The sequence below is a fragment of the Salvelinus fontinalis genome, chromosome 6 (genome assembly GCF_029448725.1).
Source record: "Salvelinus fontinalis isolate EN_2023a chromosome 6, ASM2944872v1, whole genome shotgun sequence".
Classification (NCBI taxonomy): Eukaryota; Metazoa; Chordata; class Actinopteri; order Salmoniformes; family Salmonidae; genus Salvelinus; species Salvelinus fontinalis.
Window position 1 is genome coordinate 24,119,674 of NC_074670.1, and position 17,727 is coordinate 24,137,400.

Below are 17,727 nucleotides of genomic sequence, written 5' to 3' on the forward strand. Positions count from 1 at the left end.
GGAAGCTCCTCCCAAAGCGTTTTGCACACTTACTGTCCTTTTATGAGTCCATCTTTGAGTAGGGGAGTGTAGCGAAAGTACTTGGGAACTGTAATCAATGGTTCACCGTTACTTGTTGTCCTCAAGATGCTCCTGAAGCCTCTCTCCTCTGTATCGCCTGTGTCTCCTAAACAGAAACCAACAGAAGCTCTAATATGTGTAAATACAACCACACACGGATTTTTTTTTGTGTTTCAGTCATTTAGCAGACACTCTTATTCAGAGTGACTTACAGGAGCAATTAGGGTTAAGTGCCTTGCTCAAGGGCACATCGGCATATTTTTCACCTAGTCGGCTCAGGGATTCGAACCAGCGATCTTTCGGTTACTGGCCCGACGCTCTTAACCGCTAGGCTACCTGCCGCCCATATACTGCACTGATAGAATAAACAAAATAATTGTAATATCAACTGACATTGTCAAGCGTGCAATGCCTTGATCTGATATTGTAGCTTCCCCTTCTGAGGTGTCCATCCCTTTTGATTTTTAAAAATGATTTGATCTTCTGCCGTCTGTCAGCGACCTCTGTTTCCTTGCTATATACGGCTTTATCTTACAGTATGTACCACAGCTCAAAGTGAAATTTGTATCTGCGCTGTGTGACTGTCAGTGTGTTACCGTACCTCCACAGTAGAAAAGCGAGCACTGCTCCACAGACCAGCAGGATGATGAGCGAGACCACTGCCACCGTGGTCCTTTTGCCCTGTCTCTCACGCGGCTTTGACGGACCAGACAGGACAAGGCCACGACAACACAATACGGGAAAATGTTATGTTGTCCATAGTACAGCCTCGGAGTCACTCGGACTTGGCTCTCGAAATATAGACAGTGTACATATTAACACGAACGCTACACAGGGCACGCCACGCACACCCACGGAGAAGGCTGTACATTCAATGGATATGAATGGTGTGGCACTAGCTTGGGCGTCGAATGTTTCTGCACTCGACAAGGCCTTTGAGGGGCAGTTACTTACCTGTTCTGTCTGTCAAGGAGATAGGAGATTTCTTACCCATGCTTTGCACTACTATTACATAGAACATTGGTCACCAACCCTGGTCCTGGAGAACTACAGGGTTTGCAGGGTTTTCTTACAACCTAGCACAACCACATCTGATTCAGCCTTGAGCTGCGCTAGCTAGAGGGACAGTCTGCGTACACTGTAGCTCTTCGTGACCAGGGTGGGTGACCACCGGCATAGAGACTGACAGACAGATGGAGTTTGTGTAAACTTACGGCTGATTCACAATATAGGGCCAACGTGATCCTTTCGCGGTTCCAAACAAAAACAGTATGGTGGATGTGTAACCAGGTCAGTACAGGCCAGTACAGCTTGGCTTGGTTTGGCCCTGTAGTATGAATCAGGCATGCGAGAGGCGGAGTTTGTGTAGAGACTGAGAGACAGATGGGGTTAGTTAGTGCGTGGGGTTCCATACCTGCTGTGTAGGTGGCAGACCTGTGGCCCAGCTTGTTGCTCACCATGCAGGTGAAGTGACCACAGATGGGGGAGGAGGAGATGAACAGGGTCTTCCCATCAGGCTACACGTGTCCCACAGCATCGGCGATGGCTGCCCGCTCGTGGAGCCAGCTGAATTTAAGGTCCGTTCCCCAGGTCTCCACACAGAACAGGGAGGAGTGGGACGCGTTCACTCTCACTGAGGGGTGGTGCACAGCCTCTGAGAGGTAAGACAAGAGACAGAGAAAAGAGAAGGAGACCAGGTGTGAGAGAGGTAAGACTTGGAAGTTGCAACTGAAAATTGTCTCAAAGAGGAGAAAGAGTGGCGAGAGAGAACAGAGGTTGGTTGTGTTGTGAAGTAACAGTGTGAGTTGAGCGTGTTGTCTACTGAGGCTTGGTGGCGGGGACTTGAGAAGTACGAGGCTGTGAGGAGAAACCACATCAGAAACTTGGAAAGAAGACATTTGACAGAGACAAACATAGAGCTGGGAACTATTGAAAAGGGATTGCGCGAGACAGTCATTGGACTGATAAACTGAAATATTACCGCTTCAAAGTTGAGTGTTGGACTGCTGTGAAGCATACATTTATATTATGAAGACAAAGAATGAGCTTAGGCAGAACTGACCCAACAGTTAATCGTCTATAAGAACATAACTCCAGGGGACAGGAAGGAATATATAGGAATGTATTCAAAACAGCAACGTAATCCGAAAGTCTGTCAGCCGTATTGTCACATAACTAGCACGTCATTATAGTTATATTTAAGTCATACGTCAGCATAGGTGACATAGAACAACAGTTAAAAGTCACAATTTTGATATATTCTGAGACCATGTTGACCGTCGTACCGTACTCCTTGACGATACACTGCGCAGAGGTCTTGACGCCAGCCTGGCCAGTGACGGTCACAATGTAACCCCCCACTCTCCACCACGCCAAAGCCCTCCAACTTCAGTATTGACCCCTGCTGCTCCAAACTCAGACTTCCGTCCAAGCATTTTCTTGACCGGGGAACGTAATCGACGTCATTTTCCCAGGATTCCCTGGAGTTTTTGCGTTCTCTGGCTCCCGCTCCCAGGTTATCATGGAGATCTTTTCTTTGGGACCCCGGTCGATCTGGCCCGGGAGAACTAGACGTCCAGCAGGGAGTACATCGACCGGCTGCGGGGTCTGGAAGTGGACCGACACGCACTGGTACCCACAATTCACTGGGGACAGAAACATGATCATACGTTGCTATTGTATTGCCTGTGGTGATTGGAAATCAATACCTTACCAACCTTCAATGGAGGCTGATGGAGAGAGAAATTGGAGGAAGGGCTCATTGTAATGGCAGGAATGGCCATTTCAATGAGCCTGTCCTCCAATTTAAAATGACACCAGCCTCCACTGCTAACCACTGATACGGTTGGTTTCTATGCTTTTCATGACTTAGCTCATGAATTCTTACATTTATATTTAGTATGAAGTGAAGAGGACTTTCATCAGGTAGTCAACCAGTGACTGAGAGCACATGACAGTTCTGTCTGAAGTGATGTTTGTCAAGCTTTGTTGTTACATCACATAACCTCTGTGGAAACCTCCATCAAACACAAAGGGAAGTTAACATCTCTTAGAGCGGAAGACATCATTTCCTCAGAAGACGCAGATTGAAACACCCTATTGTCTCAATCACCTCAGATGACCAGAGCTGCACGCTCCTTGTCTCGTTCTAGACATATAAACTCAGCAAAAAAAGAAACGTCCTCTCACTGTCAACTGCGTTTATTTTCAGCAAACATAACGTGTAAATATTTGTATGAACATAACAAGATTCAACAACTGAGACATAAACTGAACAAGTTCCACAGACATGTGACGAACAGAAATGGAATAATGTGTCCCTGAAACAAAGGGGGGGGTCAAAATAAAAGTAACAGTCAGTATCTGGTGTGGCCACCAGCTGCATTAAGTACTGCAGTGCATCTCCTCCTCATGGACTGCACCAGATTTGCCCGTTCTTGCTGTGAGATCTTACCCCTTCTTCTACCAAGTTCCCGGACATTTCTGGGGGAATGGCCCTAGCCCTCAACCTCCGATCCAACAGGTCCCAGATGTGCTCAGTGGGATTGAGATCCGGGCTCTCCGCTGGCCATGGCAGAACACTGACATTCCTGTCTTGCAGGAAATCACGCACAGAACGAGCAGTATGGCTGGTGGCATTGTCATGCTGGAGGGTCATGTCAGGATGGGGCGATGGTCATTTAGATCAGTTACCTTTGCATTCTTGGCTACAGGAACAATGGTGGCCATTTTGAAGCATGTGGGGACAGCAGAATGGGATAGGGAGAGTATGTCCGTTAACACACCAGCCAGCTGGTCTGCGCATGCTCTGAGGACGCAGCTAGGGATGCCGTCTGGGCTGGCAGCCTTGCGAGGATTAACACGTTTAAATGTCTTACTCACGTCGGCCATGGCGATCCGACAGTCCTTGGTACCTGGCCGCGTCGGTGTCCCTGTGTTGTCCTCAAAGCGGGCAAAGAGCGTGTTTAGTTTGTCTGGGTGCAGACGGCGGTCTCGGCAACGTGGCTGGTTTTCCTTTTGTGGTCCGTGATTGTCTGTAAACCCTGCCACATATGTGTCATGTCTGAGCTGTTGAATTGCGACTAAACTTTGTTTCGATGTTGATGTTTTGCCTGTTTGATTGCCTTGCGGAGGGAACTACTCTATTTGTATTCTACCATATTCCCCGTCACCTTGCCAAGGTTAAATGCGGTGGTTCGTGCTTGGAGTAGGCCATTCAAGGAGCTGGGCTGATAGTGCCCTCTAATGTCATCGGTCTCCCCTTTTGCTTGCAGAAACAATAGAGGAGCAATAGAGAACAAATGTAGAAAGGCCCACCTTCCACTTGTGCTATGTCATGAACATACCTGGACCACAAAGTGCCGTTTGTTAAGTAAATCAGGTGAAAAGGAGACTGGATTGCGACTTTAATTAAATCAACTTATCTACATTTGCAAAAACAATTAACAATACAGTATTTTCAATTCAAGTTCTCTGTGAATGACAATGACATCCATGAACAAAATGTCCCCCCCCACATTCTGAATTAGCTTTTTTGTCCCCCCCAGTTTTGTCATTTAGAATGTCATATAAAACGAGGCAACAGTGTTCTTTGGGACCATGCAGACGCCTCCGAGCGGTCAGGTAGGACCATGACCATGCAGACGCCCCCCACTTCTAAAACCAAAGTTGCACCTTGAAGTGTTATTATGAATAGAGGAATTTCTAAAACCAGCCAGTGGATGGCGCTATTAAATAGGTGCTGTGTTTCTATGTCTCTTCACTGTCTCCTATGGAAGTGTGGCAAAGTGGACTCTTACAAAGATTTCCTCACAGGTTACGAAATAGGTTAAATGCACACATGCACCGTCACAATAATGTGCATTTTTCCCCCATTTGCTTTATAGAATACATAGGCATCACAAAAGTAGGTTTAAGTTTAGGTTAATTTGAAAGTATTTGTACATGTGCACAATGTAAATGTGATGGCATACAGTACTTTAAAAACAAAAGATTCAAAGATATAATTAGTCCAAATATATGTGTGGACACTGCATAAATAAATACCACAAATAGGCATATAAATACACCAATAACAAGCATTTCGCTATACCCGCAATAACATCTGCTAAATATGTGTATGTGACCAATACAATTTTAATTTGATAAATAGGCATATCAATATATTTGATTGATGGTGAATAGGGCCACAGCTCTTGATAGGAATGATATTTGGTCTTTTAGTGTGACTTGTTGCAATAGAATATTACCTTAAACTCCTCATATCACTGTCTCCGCATGTGCCAAAGACTTGTGTGATCGTGCAGTGTGTAACAAAGTGTCATAAATAAGACTGATAATGGAACGCGATGGACCTCCTAAGGTCATATAGTCCCAGTCGTCCTCCGCTGTACGCATTTCCTGCGAATTACACACAGCAATGTCAAAAGAGTGCACGTACCAAAAACAATACCGGGAGTTTGTTAATGTGCCAAATGAATGTATTTCTGTAAAAGACAAGCCAGGGAGATGTTCTGTAATCTTACCAGGAGAGATATCCACATGTGATTAGAAGCACTATGATGATGGCCAATAGTATACCAATCTTCCAGAATTGGTTACTTTGGGATGGTGTAGGAGAATCTAGGCAACAGCAAAGAAGCATGAAAGACAAAAAAAACTCAAAATATTCATAATGAATAATCATAATGCATGTATACCAGTGATGTAGTATGTGACACTTGTCCCCAGACTGCTGTTGACAACGCAGGTGTAGTTGTGGCCCTTCATTCCGGACACGTAGAGTCTCCTGCCATCTGCAGAGAGATTGGCTGTCTGATTGGACAGCTCTACCCCATCCACCAACCAGGAAAACACAGGGCTGTCCCACTGTGCCCTGTCATTGGCCACCTCACACTGGAGCGACAAAGACGCCACAGGAGCAGAAACTAGGCGAGAGGGAGGGAGAGAAAAAGTTAGGCAGAACAAATAGTAAAAATATAGTTATATTGGTTTTTGCATCCTTACATAGTTCTGCACATAAGGGTAGCCTCGGTACCCAGGCTTCACTCACATTGTTCGGAAGGTGAGGTGAAAGCCTGTGACCGAGGATAATGTCAAGGTAATGTGACTTTTTTTAGTTTGCACAGTATTTGACCCAAACTAAATCTAGGTAGTGACCAGAATTATTGGTGTAGCTGTTTCTCACCAATCTCTCTAACAAGTATATTTGCTGATTGCTCGTTCCCCATCTGGTCAGTCACAGTGATGGTGTAGACTCCAAAGTTAGATGAACTTATATTCTCCACCCTAAATAAGGCCCCCTTCTGGTCTAGAGGATTGCCAGGTGCTTCTTGGTGATCGGCCAGCCTGACCTGTCCCTGACCCTTCTCAGTCTGGCGGTCCCAAATCACCATGATGATCTTCTCTGTTGGTGTAATCTGGAACTGGGCCCGCAGGACCAGGTCTCTCCCCGGAGCCACATAAAGGAGACCCTTGTTCTGGAAATGCACTGACAGGCATTGGTGTGAGTGGGGCACTGAGGAAAGATAGACAAGGAATTACTGTACGTCTTATGTACACATTACTGTACCATAAAGTTATTTTTGCAGGGCAATATCTTACTGACTGATGGTGAATTATAAAAAAAAAAACTCACAGAGGGCCAGGATCAGACAAATACGCCAGACCAGGATATGCTGTGTTTCCATCACATCTGCAGAGCTATTTAGATTTTACAATGCTGAGGACAAAGAGTGAAAGAGTTTGCAACAGCATTTCAACGTGCACTCTATCACTCACATTGTCAGGGGCAGAGGCATATCCCCCTAATGTATTTGATGGCAAAATGCTATTGAAATCAAACAACAACAAGCTGTATTTTGATCATTGTTAGCTACAGTATATGCATAAAATGTGTTTCAATGGGCTTGACATACATTTTTTCCCTTAGAGATGGTTCTGTGGCAACATAGTATGGTGGAAATTACAAGATTATGTTATAATGCTATTATTGCATCAAATAGTTGTTTTATGCAACAGAATAAGGGGCTGTTGGAACGCTCATCTGTGTGTGTTCTACTGAGGATGGGCCTCTGGGAGATAACCCTGACAGGAGATTTACGATGTCTTTTGGGGGATAAAGCCTAACGAGACCGCATTCCAGAGCATGAGTTAATGTTTCTGTTCTATACGGTACCAAGGAGACATGGCTCCGGTATGGAGTTGTTGGCCAGACACTGGTCTCGCTACACAATGAAAACTGTTTTCTATAGCAGATACTGTCTGCTGTGAATTATAAGTATATTGCATACAAATCTTAACCTTGTGACCCATTCCATACATCTGTTGTTCGTCATGTAGGTTGAAAGGGGTGTATCTTGGCTATAAAATACCTTTGTACTTTTCACCTGAGGGTGATTCGTCGACCAGCCATCATTATCGTAGAGCACTCAATCTATTCACTTTATGAGTGTGTTGTATTGACCTGCTCCCTTATTAAGTGATTCAATATTTAGTTTAAGTATAACTCTGACTTGTGTGATAAGTTTCTCTCCTCATTTGATAGGAAAGAAATTAACCACCACAAAATATATTAAACAATAGTACGCATTCAGAGCAGTTTCAGAGCATTTAGAATTGCTATTAAAATATTCAAACCTTTCTGGCGTATTTTTAAGCTGCTCTGTATTACTGTACAATGACACACCAAATGTATTTATGTGGCGGCATTCTATATTACATAATACTGTATCATTTTCCTGTCAATCCCTTCCGTTCATTATTTTGTACCTGATATAAGCAGACATTCTAAACATGGCCAAAAGCCATGGTAACAAGATAACATGTTCAGTTGGCTAGTTAAACCTTGAGCTCACGGTTACTGTTGATTATAACACTTGCCTGGGTGCCAGTGATTCTGTTGTAGCACCCCTTTCAACTTGTCATGCCGAAGAATGCCAAATATGACAACTAAAAGCAGCGGCATCCAGGTTATTCAGTAATACAAAAGACATGTCTTCATAGCTTACCTTTTCATTTGGATGTTCCGTAGGGTGACCGTACAGGTCAGCTTGATGTATTTCTATTTTCTAGCCTGATGTTTCCTGATTGAAGGACATCAAACCCAATGCCTACTGGCACATCAATATAGCTACTGTATGTAAGTGTTGAACTTGTTTTTCTTCCCTTTCCACATTCCAGTATGGCAGGAATGAAAATTAGCTTGGTGATAAGGGAGTGACTCCTACAGTACCTAGGGGAGTGACAGAAAGTTACTCCTACTGTACAGTATCTCCCTTGTTGATGGTACTCCTGACTGAATAGTCATACATTTTAATTCATCCTTGTACGGATACGGTGCAAGGCACACAAATGCCCTTAAAAAAGGAAACAATGGGCCTCCCGGGTGGCGCAGTGGACAAGGGCACTGCATCGCAGCGCTAGCTGCGCCACCAGAGTCTTTGGGTTCGCGCCCAGGCTCTGGGCGCGAACCCAAAGACTCTGGTGATAAATTTTACTATTTATTTTTTGACAGCGTTGACTTTTTACTTCACTACATTCCTAAGGAAAATAATTAGCTTTTTACTCCGTACATTTTCCCTGACACCCAAAAGTTCTCGTTACATTTTGAATTCTTAGTGGGACAGGAAAATGGTCCAATTCACGCACTTATCAAGAGGTCATCCCTACTGCCTGATCTGACAGACTCACTAAACATATGCTTCTCTATCCGTGAAAAAAAGAAAATGGTGCTATCTGGTTTGCTTAATATAAGGAATTAGAAATGTCTTGTATTGTTGATACTTAAGTATATTTTAGCGATTACGTTTACTTTTGATACTTAAGTATATTTAAAACCTTATACTTTTACTCAAGGAGTATTCTACTGGTTGACTTTCACTTTTGCTTGAGTTATTTTCTATTACGGAATCATTACTTTTACTCAAGTATGACGATAGGGTACTTTTTTGTTGTTGTTGCAGGAAAGATATTGAAATTCATACATATCAGTCCACGTCAATGCTGGATAGAGAGCAGAGACCCAGGTCACATTCATGACAACTGCATCCCTTCAAATACATAGAGATCCACTCACAAACAAGTATCTATATTATCAAAGATGTTCAGATACCTAAGTAAGGAGCCACGTTACCCTCGGGCCTGCTGAGCCCATGTCCATGCATGCGGACAAGCAGACCCACATCCACCCGCCGAGACACGTGTCCATCCCCCGTACACACCTCCATGTGCGCGCATTTCCAAATGCATCCATATGACACTGACAAATAATGGAAGGGTCCAAGACGTGACAACGGCCTGAGCCATCCGAGCCGCCCAGCCCATCCAGCCACCGCAAAGATTCGTTGTTTTAAATACAGAGTGACCAATAGATCGGCCAGACCACTCAGCCAGCCCGAGCCGCTCGCACGTCGTAAACCCCAGCCGGTATTGCCAGTAACTCTCAGCCCAACACTATTTACCCCAACACTTTCCCATTTAAATCGTTTCCCAAGGGGAAGGTTTGTTAGCAAAGTACGCCCCCCCCCCCCCCCCCCCAAAACAAATCTTACACACACATATGTACGCTGAGTGGACAAAACATTAGGAACACCTTAATACTGATTCCTCCTTTTCCTTTAAAGCAGCCTTAATTCGTTGGTGCATGGACTAGAAGTTGTCAAGTGTTCCAAAGGGAAGCTGGCCCATATTGACTCCAATGCTTCCCTTAGTTGTGTCAAGTCGGCTGGATGTCCTTTGGGTGGTGGACCATTTTTGATACACACGTGAAAAACTCTCTTCAAGTGCTGGTGTCGTCTGTGGTGTTGTAGCACTGGAGAATGAAAACGGAATATTCCTTTAGAATATCAGTCAAGCAAATATTGTATGTATTGCACCTGGACAGATGATCAGATTAATGTTGTAATTGCTTTAGGGTTTGAAATGACTATTAAAGCAAATATTAACACGACCACTCTTTGTGTTATTTTCAGTATTCCTTTCATTAAACATCACCACCACCACCACAGGTTGGTAAGACATTTTGAAAAAGGTCCCTATTGTTTGTGTATGTAGAGAATATTGTCACAAAGAGAGAGGTCAATACTGATATTCACTGTTATAGTCCACAGCAGCAGCAGGGGCATGGGTACTTTCTCAACACGAATGGACTGAGATGGATCCATTTTGTTGCCACTCTGATTGTTTACCGTACATGTAAACAGAGGAAGACAATTGACATATAATATAACCTGACAATTTATTCTGCTATTTTCAGAAATATACTTTCTCTCTTGACTTAATTAATTGTAACATCATCAGTTACCCATACGGATTACATGCACGCAATGTGAACTAATTATGGATAATCAAAGGAAATGTACGCCATTTCCTAAAGACACTATACTCTACCTTTTTCGTGATGCTAATTTTCCGAAGCCTTTGAAGAAAGGACATCTTCTTGCTCTCCTCAGTTGTCCTTGGTTTGGCTGTGGGGAGGCTGGGATTGGCGACGGCCTGAACCCTGGAACCACTGGATCGCTCGCTCTGGTTGGGATCAAGTTTCTTCTCCTGGGGATCCTTTTTGAGCGCAAGAACTGGGTTAGTACAATAAACAGTTGCTTTACAGCTCTCATTGATGGGAGAGAGGTACGAATCACCAGTCGGCCTCGCATGAGGAATCAGGAGCCGGGAAAATCTGAGGCAGAGTTTCTGCCAAATTCTTTGCCATCACTCGCGTGAAGAGATTGACTAATCCTTAGAAGATCTTGGAGAGTGGCTTAGAACACCCTGAGCTGAGCTGGCCTGTATGTGACGAAGAAGCGGGTGGTCAGACTCACAATGGCTCTGACAGAGGGAGAGCAGAAGGCCACATCAGTATCTCCTAGTGGAGGAAGGAGGTATTTGAGGAAGTGCTCTCGAAGGGATTTAAGAGACTGCTCTGTGAAGGCATAGACTATCCCCCAGTATCTCTCTGCTGATGGCTCCCTCTGGAGCTCACCTGTCTGCCTTGCTGTGACAGACTGTTGTGTTAATTTCCCTGATGCACCTGTAATCGTAATAATGCTTTATGTCCCGCCCTTGCTCTGGCTCCCTTGGGATGCGTGCATGTGCATCCTCCTTTTCCTGCTGGGTATTTTCCTCTTCGAGCTCTCACTTATAGTGCTTGTTAATTCATTTATCTTTCTCAAGGAACTACAATGCATTTTGGCCATAAGTCAACATACTGTATAGCCTAGTTCCACCAAGTGACATTCCACTGGAAGAGAAGAAAAACAAAGAAAAAAATACACTTTTTACTTTAGTTCACTTGTTTGGGAGCTAATTTCTCTGGATGTTTTTAAATAGATATAATTGATAGAACTGAAGCTTTTTATACAATGTATGTTTTTATTTTATTTATAATTTTGAGCTTTAATAGGTAAATACATTTTCCACACAGCCTACATTACAAGGCTACAATATGCGTTTGCGAGTTTGATCATTCCCTGTCTCTGCTAAAGGGCAGCACTTGCACATTCGTATTTTCACAATCAAAATACCTCAAAAGAAATTCAGCTCCCCACATTTATAAGTGTAGCATGTGTAAAATATTCAACACAGATACCAACTGCTCTTGAATTACATTTTGTAAGTTTTCCCACAAGCATCAACTGAGAAAGAACAGCAGGATATGGTTGTGATTTTGAATGGAAACTAATTGGTGTCATCGGCTACTAATGTTTGTAGCTGGTGTGCCTAAATAAACAAACCCAGCATGGATTGCGTGCGCTCTTGGCCCATAGGCTCACAATGCTGCTTTCAAGTAATTGAGGCGAACGATCCCTTTAAGAGGACAGGTGTGTCTGCAAGACAGGGGTGTATTCACTGGGAACCAAACAGAAGAAAAGGTGTGAAACAGGGAGGGACCTGTCTGAATTTGTCCTATAAGAAACCTTTGTATTTATTGCACAACGTTTTCCGTTGCAAGAGGTTTTACTAAGGTGTGGACAAATGAATACACCTGTGGAGACAGGTGAGAGTGGAGAAACGGGAAATGAAACCTTCACACATAAACAAACTGGTTTTGCCAAAAATCTGCTTATGGCTTTTACAACTGAAACATGAGAGAAGAGAGAAAAGTCTGTCGTAAGTGTTGCCATTGAACATCTTTCAAGACATGTTTTTAATTAAGTGAAAGTGAGTTTATTCACAATAGATTAACCCTATGTACTCTGTCTGGTTTAGAATGCTAGCACGCTAAGCTATTAGCATGTCCTATTTGAGTTTTCAGAAGAACACAGCCTGGGTTTCTTTCTTTCTGTGTTTTAATAAGTCTTAAACAGACACATTTCATTCACTTCAATTTAGTTGTGATTTGAGTCTGAGTCAAAAATACTCCACAGGCCATCCTGACTGATGTGATGAACTTACAACTGCTTCCCGTAATTCTGTCATTGGCAGGTAAGGCATCTCTCCTCCCTCAATTTTTTGACAGGGGTTTCAATGTTGACCTCAGTGAGTACCCTAACCTAAAGCTGACCAAAAGGGTGTGCCTGTGAAAAGAATGCTGATGTGTGTATTTTTTAAATGTTGGAGGAGTAGCTCTATGTTTTATTTGGGAAATTCCAAGGTGACAGAAACAATGACTCCTCCTCAGCTCGGCTGCATTCTTAGTCCGTGTGTTTTGTTGCTTAAATGATAAATAAAGTCACACACATCTCTCCTTCTTGTGGTTTTATTCAACCAAAGTTTTGGCTTAACAACCTTTATTGGGGTGTGTGATATCCTAATACACAATGTCCAATGGCTTATCAGCCCTGCTGAGCCCTATGGGCCCTGATCGGAGCACTATGTAGTGCACTATAAAGGGAACAGGGACACATTTGGGACACAGTCTCTGAATCCCATACATACTTTCTCTATCCAGTATCCACCTCTACTGAAGTCAGTTAAGCACTGTATTGTTTTTAACAAGGCTATAAACGTGTGCTGCTGTTTTACTGCAAATGATCAACGAGGAAACCTCGATGCAATTCATCTCAATTTTTGTCTTTCTCATGCACACCTTGTAAAGTCAATTCACCATGACTGATCAGGAGCATATTCATTTGATTTAGTATAATTCATCTGCTGAAGACTTTTGGGGCCTTTTTATATGCTTGAAAGGTGTTTTGATAATTCCCCCAACTATGTACCCCTCAAACTCTCTCATACCAGTGTTATAACAACCTGTCATAATCACTGTAAGAAAGTAAGCAGGAAAATAAGTGATAAGCAGTTTATTCCTTTCTTCTCCCCCCTCTCCTACCCTCTAGTGTTCCTCTCCGTTGCTCTCTCCCAGGACCTGGTCTCAATCCAGTTTAAATCAGATCCAGTCCTGGTGCAGACTGGCACTGATGCGGTCTTCACGGTGGTCACAGTGTTACAGGTGTTTTCCATCACATGGGGTTACCCAGGTGGGGTGACCCCCCTGGGGCTATGGGTGGGGGGCAGTGCGGTGCTCAACACTGTGACCCAGTACCAGGGCAGGGTCACCATCACAGCCACCCAGCTCCGTATCAGCAGTGCCCAGCTGGGAGACGCGGGGAACTACACAGTGAAGGTGGACCCCTCGCCCACCACGGGCCTGGCACAAAACACCAGGTCCATACAGCTCAGGGTGTTCGGTAAGGAGGGAGGGAGGAAAGGCAGGAGTGATGTAATGAGGGAGGAGAGGAAGGAGTGATGTAGTGAGTGATGTAATGAGGGAGGAAAGGAAGGAGAGATGTAGTGAGTGATGTAATGAGGGAGGAAACGAAGGAGGGATGTAGTGAGTAATGTAATGAGGGAGGAAAGGAAGGAGAGATGTAGTGAGTGATGTAATGAGGGAGGGTGGGAGGAGGTGATGGAGTGAGGGAGATAAAGGAGGAGGATGGGAGGAAGGATTACAGAAGTAAGTGAATAGCAGTGGTGGAAAATCGAGCATGTAAGTGTAATGTGATTATAGCCACTTGTTTGTCCAGACCTGTTAGTGTTTGTAATTACTATTGTTTTTAGTTACAGATTGCACCTCTATCTTTATTTTCTCAGTCCAGGCCTAGCGCTTATTGGCATCTTGTCTGCCCCTTTATTTACCATCTGCTCCCATGTCTTTATGTTGTTTCTTCTCCCAACCCTCCATTATTTTCATTAAACAAAATTAATTTAGGCAGAAAACACAGCGTCCCTCTATTTTTCAGCGTATTTTGAAGCTTGAATTGATTCCCCCTCTGTCTGTGATCACACTGTGAAAGCCCAATAATGGCTCATTCAAAAGTTCTCCCTGTGTGTGTATCTCCCAATCAGTCTACTACTCCAGTATTTACATTCATCTCACTAGCCTGGTCCCAGAATAGTTTGTGGCATGATAATGATCATAGTTGGAGTTGACAATTACCATAGGAGTTGGCATGCCCATAAGAGTTGTCAATGGCTGTAGGAGTTGGCAAGACACCACAAACAGATCTAGGACCAGTCTATAATCTCCCTGTTTCTCTTCTCTCCCCAACCTAGATGCAGTGGATGGCGTGACTATGTTTGTGCCGTCAGTGGCTCTGGAGGGGGGCAATGTGTCTGTGCGCTGTACCTGGACCAAGGGGACAGAGACCAGTGTGCTGTGGGGTAAAGGGGGCTCTGCTCTCACCTCGAACTCCAGGGTCACTATCAAAGGAGGCGACCTGGTGATCAACCCGGCCAGGAGGGAAGATGCCGGGGTCTACTCCTGCACCGTCTCTAACCTTGTCAGCGCTCAGACCGCCTCAAAGACCCTCACAGTTTACTGTGAGTAATTGCATGCTCAGCTGCTAATGCTAATAACATAAGCTAATTAGACTCCCACACAGTCTCACAAGTTAGCAGGGCTGGATTACCGATTTGGTACGCAGGGGTAATCCAGGGGCATTTAGATAGCATATGAGCACGTGATAAACCATTGCAAAATGTGTAGAATTGTAATTAACCGGAAATTAGCTTTAAAACTGCAACATTTTCTCTCAGCCTCATAATGGCAAAATGTGTAGAATAGCATGGGATTAGCTATATACTGTAACTGCACAATTTCCTCTAAGCCTCATCCCACTGCTGTCTTGCTTCTGAAGCTAAGCAGGGTTGGTCCTGGTCAGTCCTTGGATGGGAGATCAGATGCTGCTGGAAGTGGTGTTGGAGGGCCAGTAGGAGGCACCCTTTCATCTGGTATAAAAATATATATAATGAACAAAAATGTAAACGCAACAATTTTACTGAGTTACAGTTCATTTAAGGAAATCAGTCAATTTAAATTAAGAAATTAGGCTCTAATCTATAGATTTCACATGCCTGGGCAGGGTCGCAGCCATGGGTGGGCCTGGGAGGGCATAGGACACCCACTTGGGAGCCAGACCCATCCAGTGGGGAGCCAGGCCCAGCCAATCAGAATACGTTTTTCCCTGGATGTGGAGGTCCTGGGTTGGCATGGTTACACGTGGTCTGCGGTTGTGAGGCCGGTTGACGTACTGCCAAATTCTCTAAAACGATGTTGGAGGCAGCTTATGATAGAGAAATTAACATTCAATTATCTGGCACAATTCTTTGGCAACAGCTCTGGTGAACATTCCTGCAGTCAGCATGCCAAAACTTCCTCCCTCAAAACTTGATAAATCTGTGGAATTGTGTTGTGTGACAAAACTGCACATTTTAGTGGCCTTTTATTGTCCCCAGCAAAAAGTGCACCTGTGTAATGATCATGCTGTTTAATCAGCTTTAATCAGGTGGATGGATTATCTTGGCAAAGGAGAAATGTTCACTAACAGGGATGTAAACACATTTGAGCACAACATTTGAGAGAAGTATGATTTTTGTGCTTATGGAAAAATGCGTCGATTTTGTATTTATTTCAGCTAATGAAACATGGGACTGACACTTTACATGTTGCATTTATAGTTCTGTTCAGTATAATAATACCCCAATGCAACCGGGCAGTGATTGGGGACATTGCCCTGTGAAGGGTGCCGTCTTTCGGATGGGATGTTAAACGGGTTTCCTGACTCTCTGTGGTCACTAAAGATCTCATGGCACTTAACGTAAGAGTAGGGTTGTTAAACCCCGTCAACTTACCTGGTAAAATAAGGGTAAAAAAATACATAAGAAAATTGCTAAATGTGTAGAATAGCATGAGGTTAGCTGTAAGACCACACAATTAGAATCGCAGGAAAAACTGTGGCCCCAGATGGTGGTCCGGCTCTGACTGTGAGTCGCTATCTAGTGTCCAGGGTTGTGTTAATTAGGGTACACACAAAACAATTGGTGTCTGATTTGAGAAGTCAGAGTAGTCTTTCCTTGTTTTAGTCGGTTTTCTTTTGTTTGGTGCCTAATGTACACGACCCAGCAGCTAAAATGCTAATGCTAATACTATGAGCTAGTTGTTTTACTAGCTAGCATTACACCAAGTAATGTAACTGCCAGTTAGCCACAGAAGCACATCACTATATGGGCTACAGGGCTTATTCGCATTAGCAATAACGACTCGTGAAGCTACTAGTCATACCCAACACCAGTAATATTGACCCCATGCATTTTGAGGTGAAACCTTACTGTGGCAGTCTGTGAGTCTGTCTGTTGATGTCCCCCCCCCCCCCCCTCCCCTCCAGATGGTCCCGACACCCCCGTGCTGAGCAAGGCTTCCCCGGCAGACTGTGTGGTAGCAGCGGATGCAGTGGTAGGACAGACGATCCGACTCACCTGCGTGTCCAACTCCCTGCCCCCCGCCACTTTCTCCTGGAAATACAACAATGAACCCGTGGCGTCTGGCCAACCGGCCAGTGGCGTGTTCAGCCTCCAGACCTTCTCCACCAACCAGAGCGGCCAATACAAGTGCGTGGCTAGCAATGCCATCACGGGCGCCACGTCGGAGCAGGGGACGGACCTGGCCATCGTGGGTGAGTTATGCAGGACGGGCACTGACGTGACTCATTCTGATGACTGTTAGTTTTGGACGGCGCAGCGGCATCCATCTTTGAGTGAAGAGAGGGGAACATTTTGGCCCAGCCTAGCCCATCAGCAAAAGATTAATCAATCCAAATGCTCTCACAATGAGAATCTAACTCTTTTTCTATGACTTTCAGCCGTCTTCACTGATGTCCCCTTCATTTCCACCACTCATTCTCTCTCAACTCTCTTCCCCTGCCATCACTTCATCATACTCTTTCTGAAACCTCGTTTCTTTCTTTTCCATTTGTCTGTCTGGGCTCCGTGTCTCAGACTCAATTATCATTATTAATTATCCCCCTGCTCATCACTTTTTCTGTCTCGGGCCTCGTCCCTCCCCCTTCCCGCTCTCTCTCAGGCACATGCCTCAGTGCAGGGGCAGTCGCGGGCATAGTGATTGGCTGTGTGGTCGCTCTGATCTTAATCGTCATAGCCATCGTACTCCTGGTGCGCTGGAAGAGAGGTGAGTGTCTGTCTGTCTGTCTGTCTGTCTGTCTGTCTGTCTGTCTGTCTGTCTGTCTGTCTGTCAAGTCCCCTGTGTAGCCATGGAAGTAATGCAAGTGTGTCACAGTAATATCTTGTAAACTCTTTGTAAGCATTCACATTGACCTGTGTATACTATGCTCATGTAAACATATGTTTCTATGTTTGAGTACAGTATGTGACAATGTTGCTTTATTGCAGTTGACCGAAGACTGAAGGAGGCCACAGGCCACACAGTAAGACACT

The 17,727-nt window shown here is 44.4% G+C and overlaps 2 protein-coding genes across 2 annotated transcripts; one reads left to right on the forward strand and one right to left on the reverse strand.

The window, feature by feature from the left end:
* Window positions 1-3,247: 3,247 nt before the first annotated feature.
* Window positions 3,248-8,404, reverse strand: LOC129857395 (uncharacterized). Its single transcript, XM_055925610.1, has 6 exons — window positions 8,070-8,404; window positions 6,698-6,781; window positions 6,248-6,577; window positions 5,760-5,987; window positions 5,586-5,682; window positions 3,248-5,460 (listed from the first exon to the last, which is right to left on the reverse strand). The coding sequence occupies exons 2-6, from the start codon at window positions 6,747-6,749 to the stop codon at window positions 5,424-5,426; spliced, it is 744 nt and encodes a 247-aa protein (XP_055781585.1). The 5' UTR covers window positions 6,750-6,781; window positions 8,070-8,404; the 3' UTR covers window positions 3,248-5,423.
* A 3,654-nt stretch (window positions 8,405-12,058) lies between these two features.
* Window positions 12,059-17,697, forward strand: LOC129858573 (V-set and immunoglobulin domain-containing protein 10-like). The gene is made up of 7 exons (XM_055927905.1): window positions 12,059-12,165; window positions 12,423-12,480; window positions 13,335-13,685; window positions 14,551-14,817; window positions 16,662-16,949; window positions 17,357-17,461; window positions 17,657-17,697. Exons 2-7 carry the CDS (start codon window positions 12,441-12,443, stop codon window positions 17,695-17,697), a joined length of 1,092 nt encoding a protein of 363 aa, XP_055783880.1. The 5' UTR covers window positions 12,059-12,165; window positions 12,423-12,440.
* The last annotated feature ends 30 nt before the right edge of the window (window positions 17,698-17,727 follow it).

What these genes read in the sequence shown, in the direction of transcription:
- LOC129857395 (XM_055925610.1), bottom strand. Translation starts at nt 6,749, where the DNA reads ATGGAAACACAGCATATCCTGGTCTGGCGTATTTGTCTGATCCTGGCC. An exon ending in TATACTTGTTAGAGAGATTG is followed by an intron (nt 5,988 to 6,247) that starts GTGAGAAACAGC and finishes CCTCTCGCCTAG; the next exon opens with TTTCTGCTCCTGTGGCGTCT. An exon ending in ACATGTGGATATCTCTCCTG is followed by an intron (nt 5,461 to 5,585) that starts GTAAGATTACAG and finishes TGTAATTCGCAG; the next exon opens with GAAATGCGTACAGCGGAGGA.
- LOC129858573 (XM_055927905.1), top strand. Translation starts at nt 12,441, where the DNA reads ATGAACTTACAACTGCTTCCCGTAATTCTGTCATTGGCAG. An exon ending in AAAGACCCTCACAGTTTACT is followed by an intron (nt 14,818 to 16,661) that starts GTGAGTAATTGC and finishes CCTCCCCTCCAG; the next exon opens with ATGGTCCCGACACCCCCGTG. An exon ending in GACGGACCTGGCCATCGTGG is followed by an intron (nt 16,950 to 17,356) that starts GTGAGTTATGCA and finishes GCTCTCTCTCAG; the next exon opens with GCACATGCCTCAGTGCAGGG.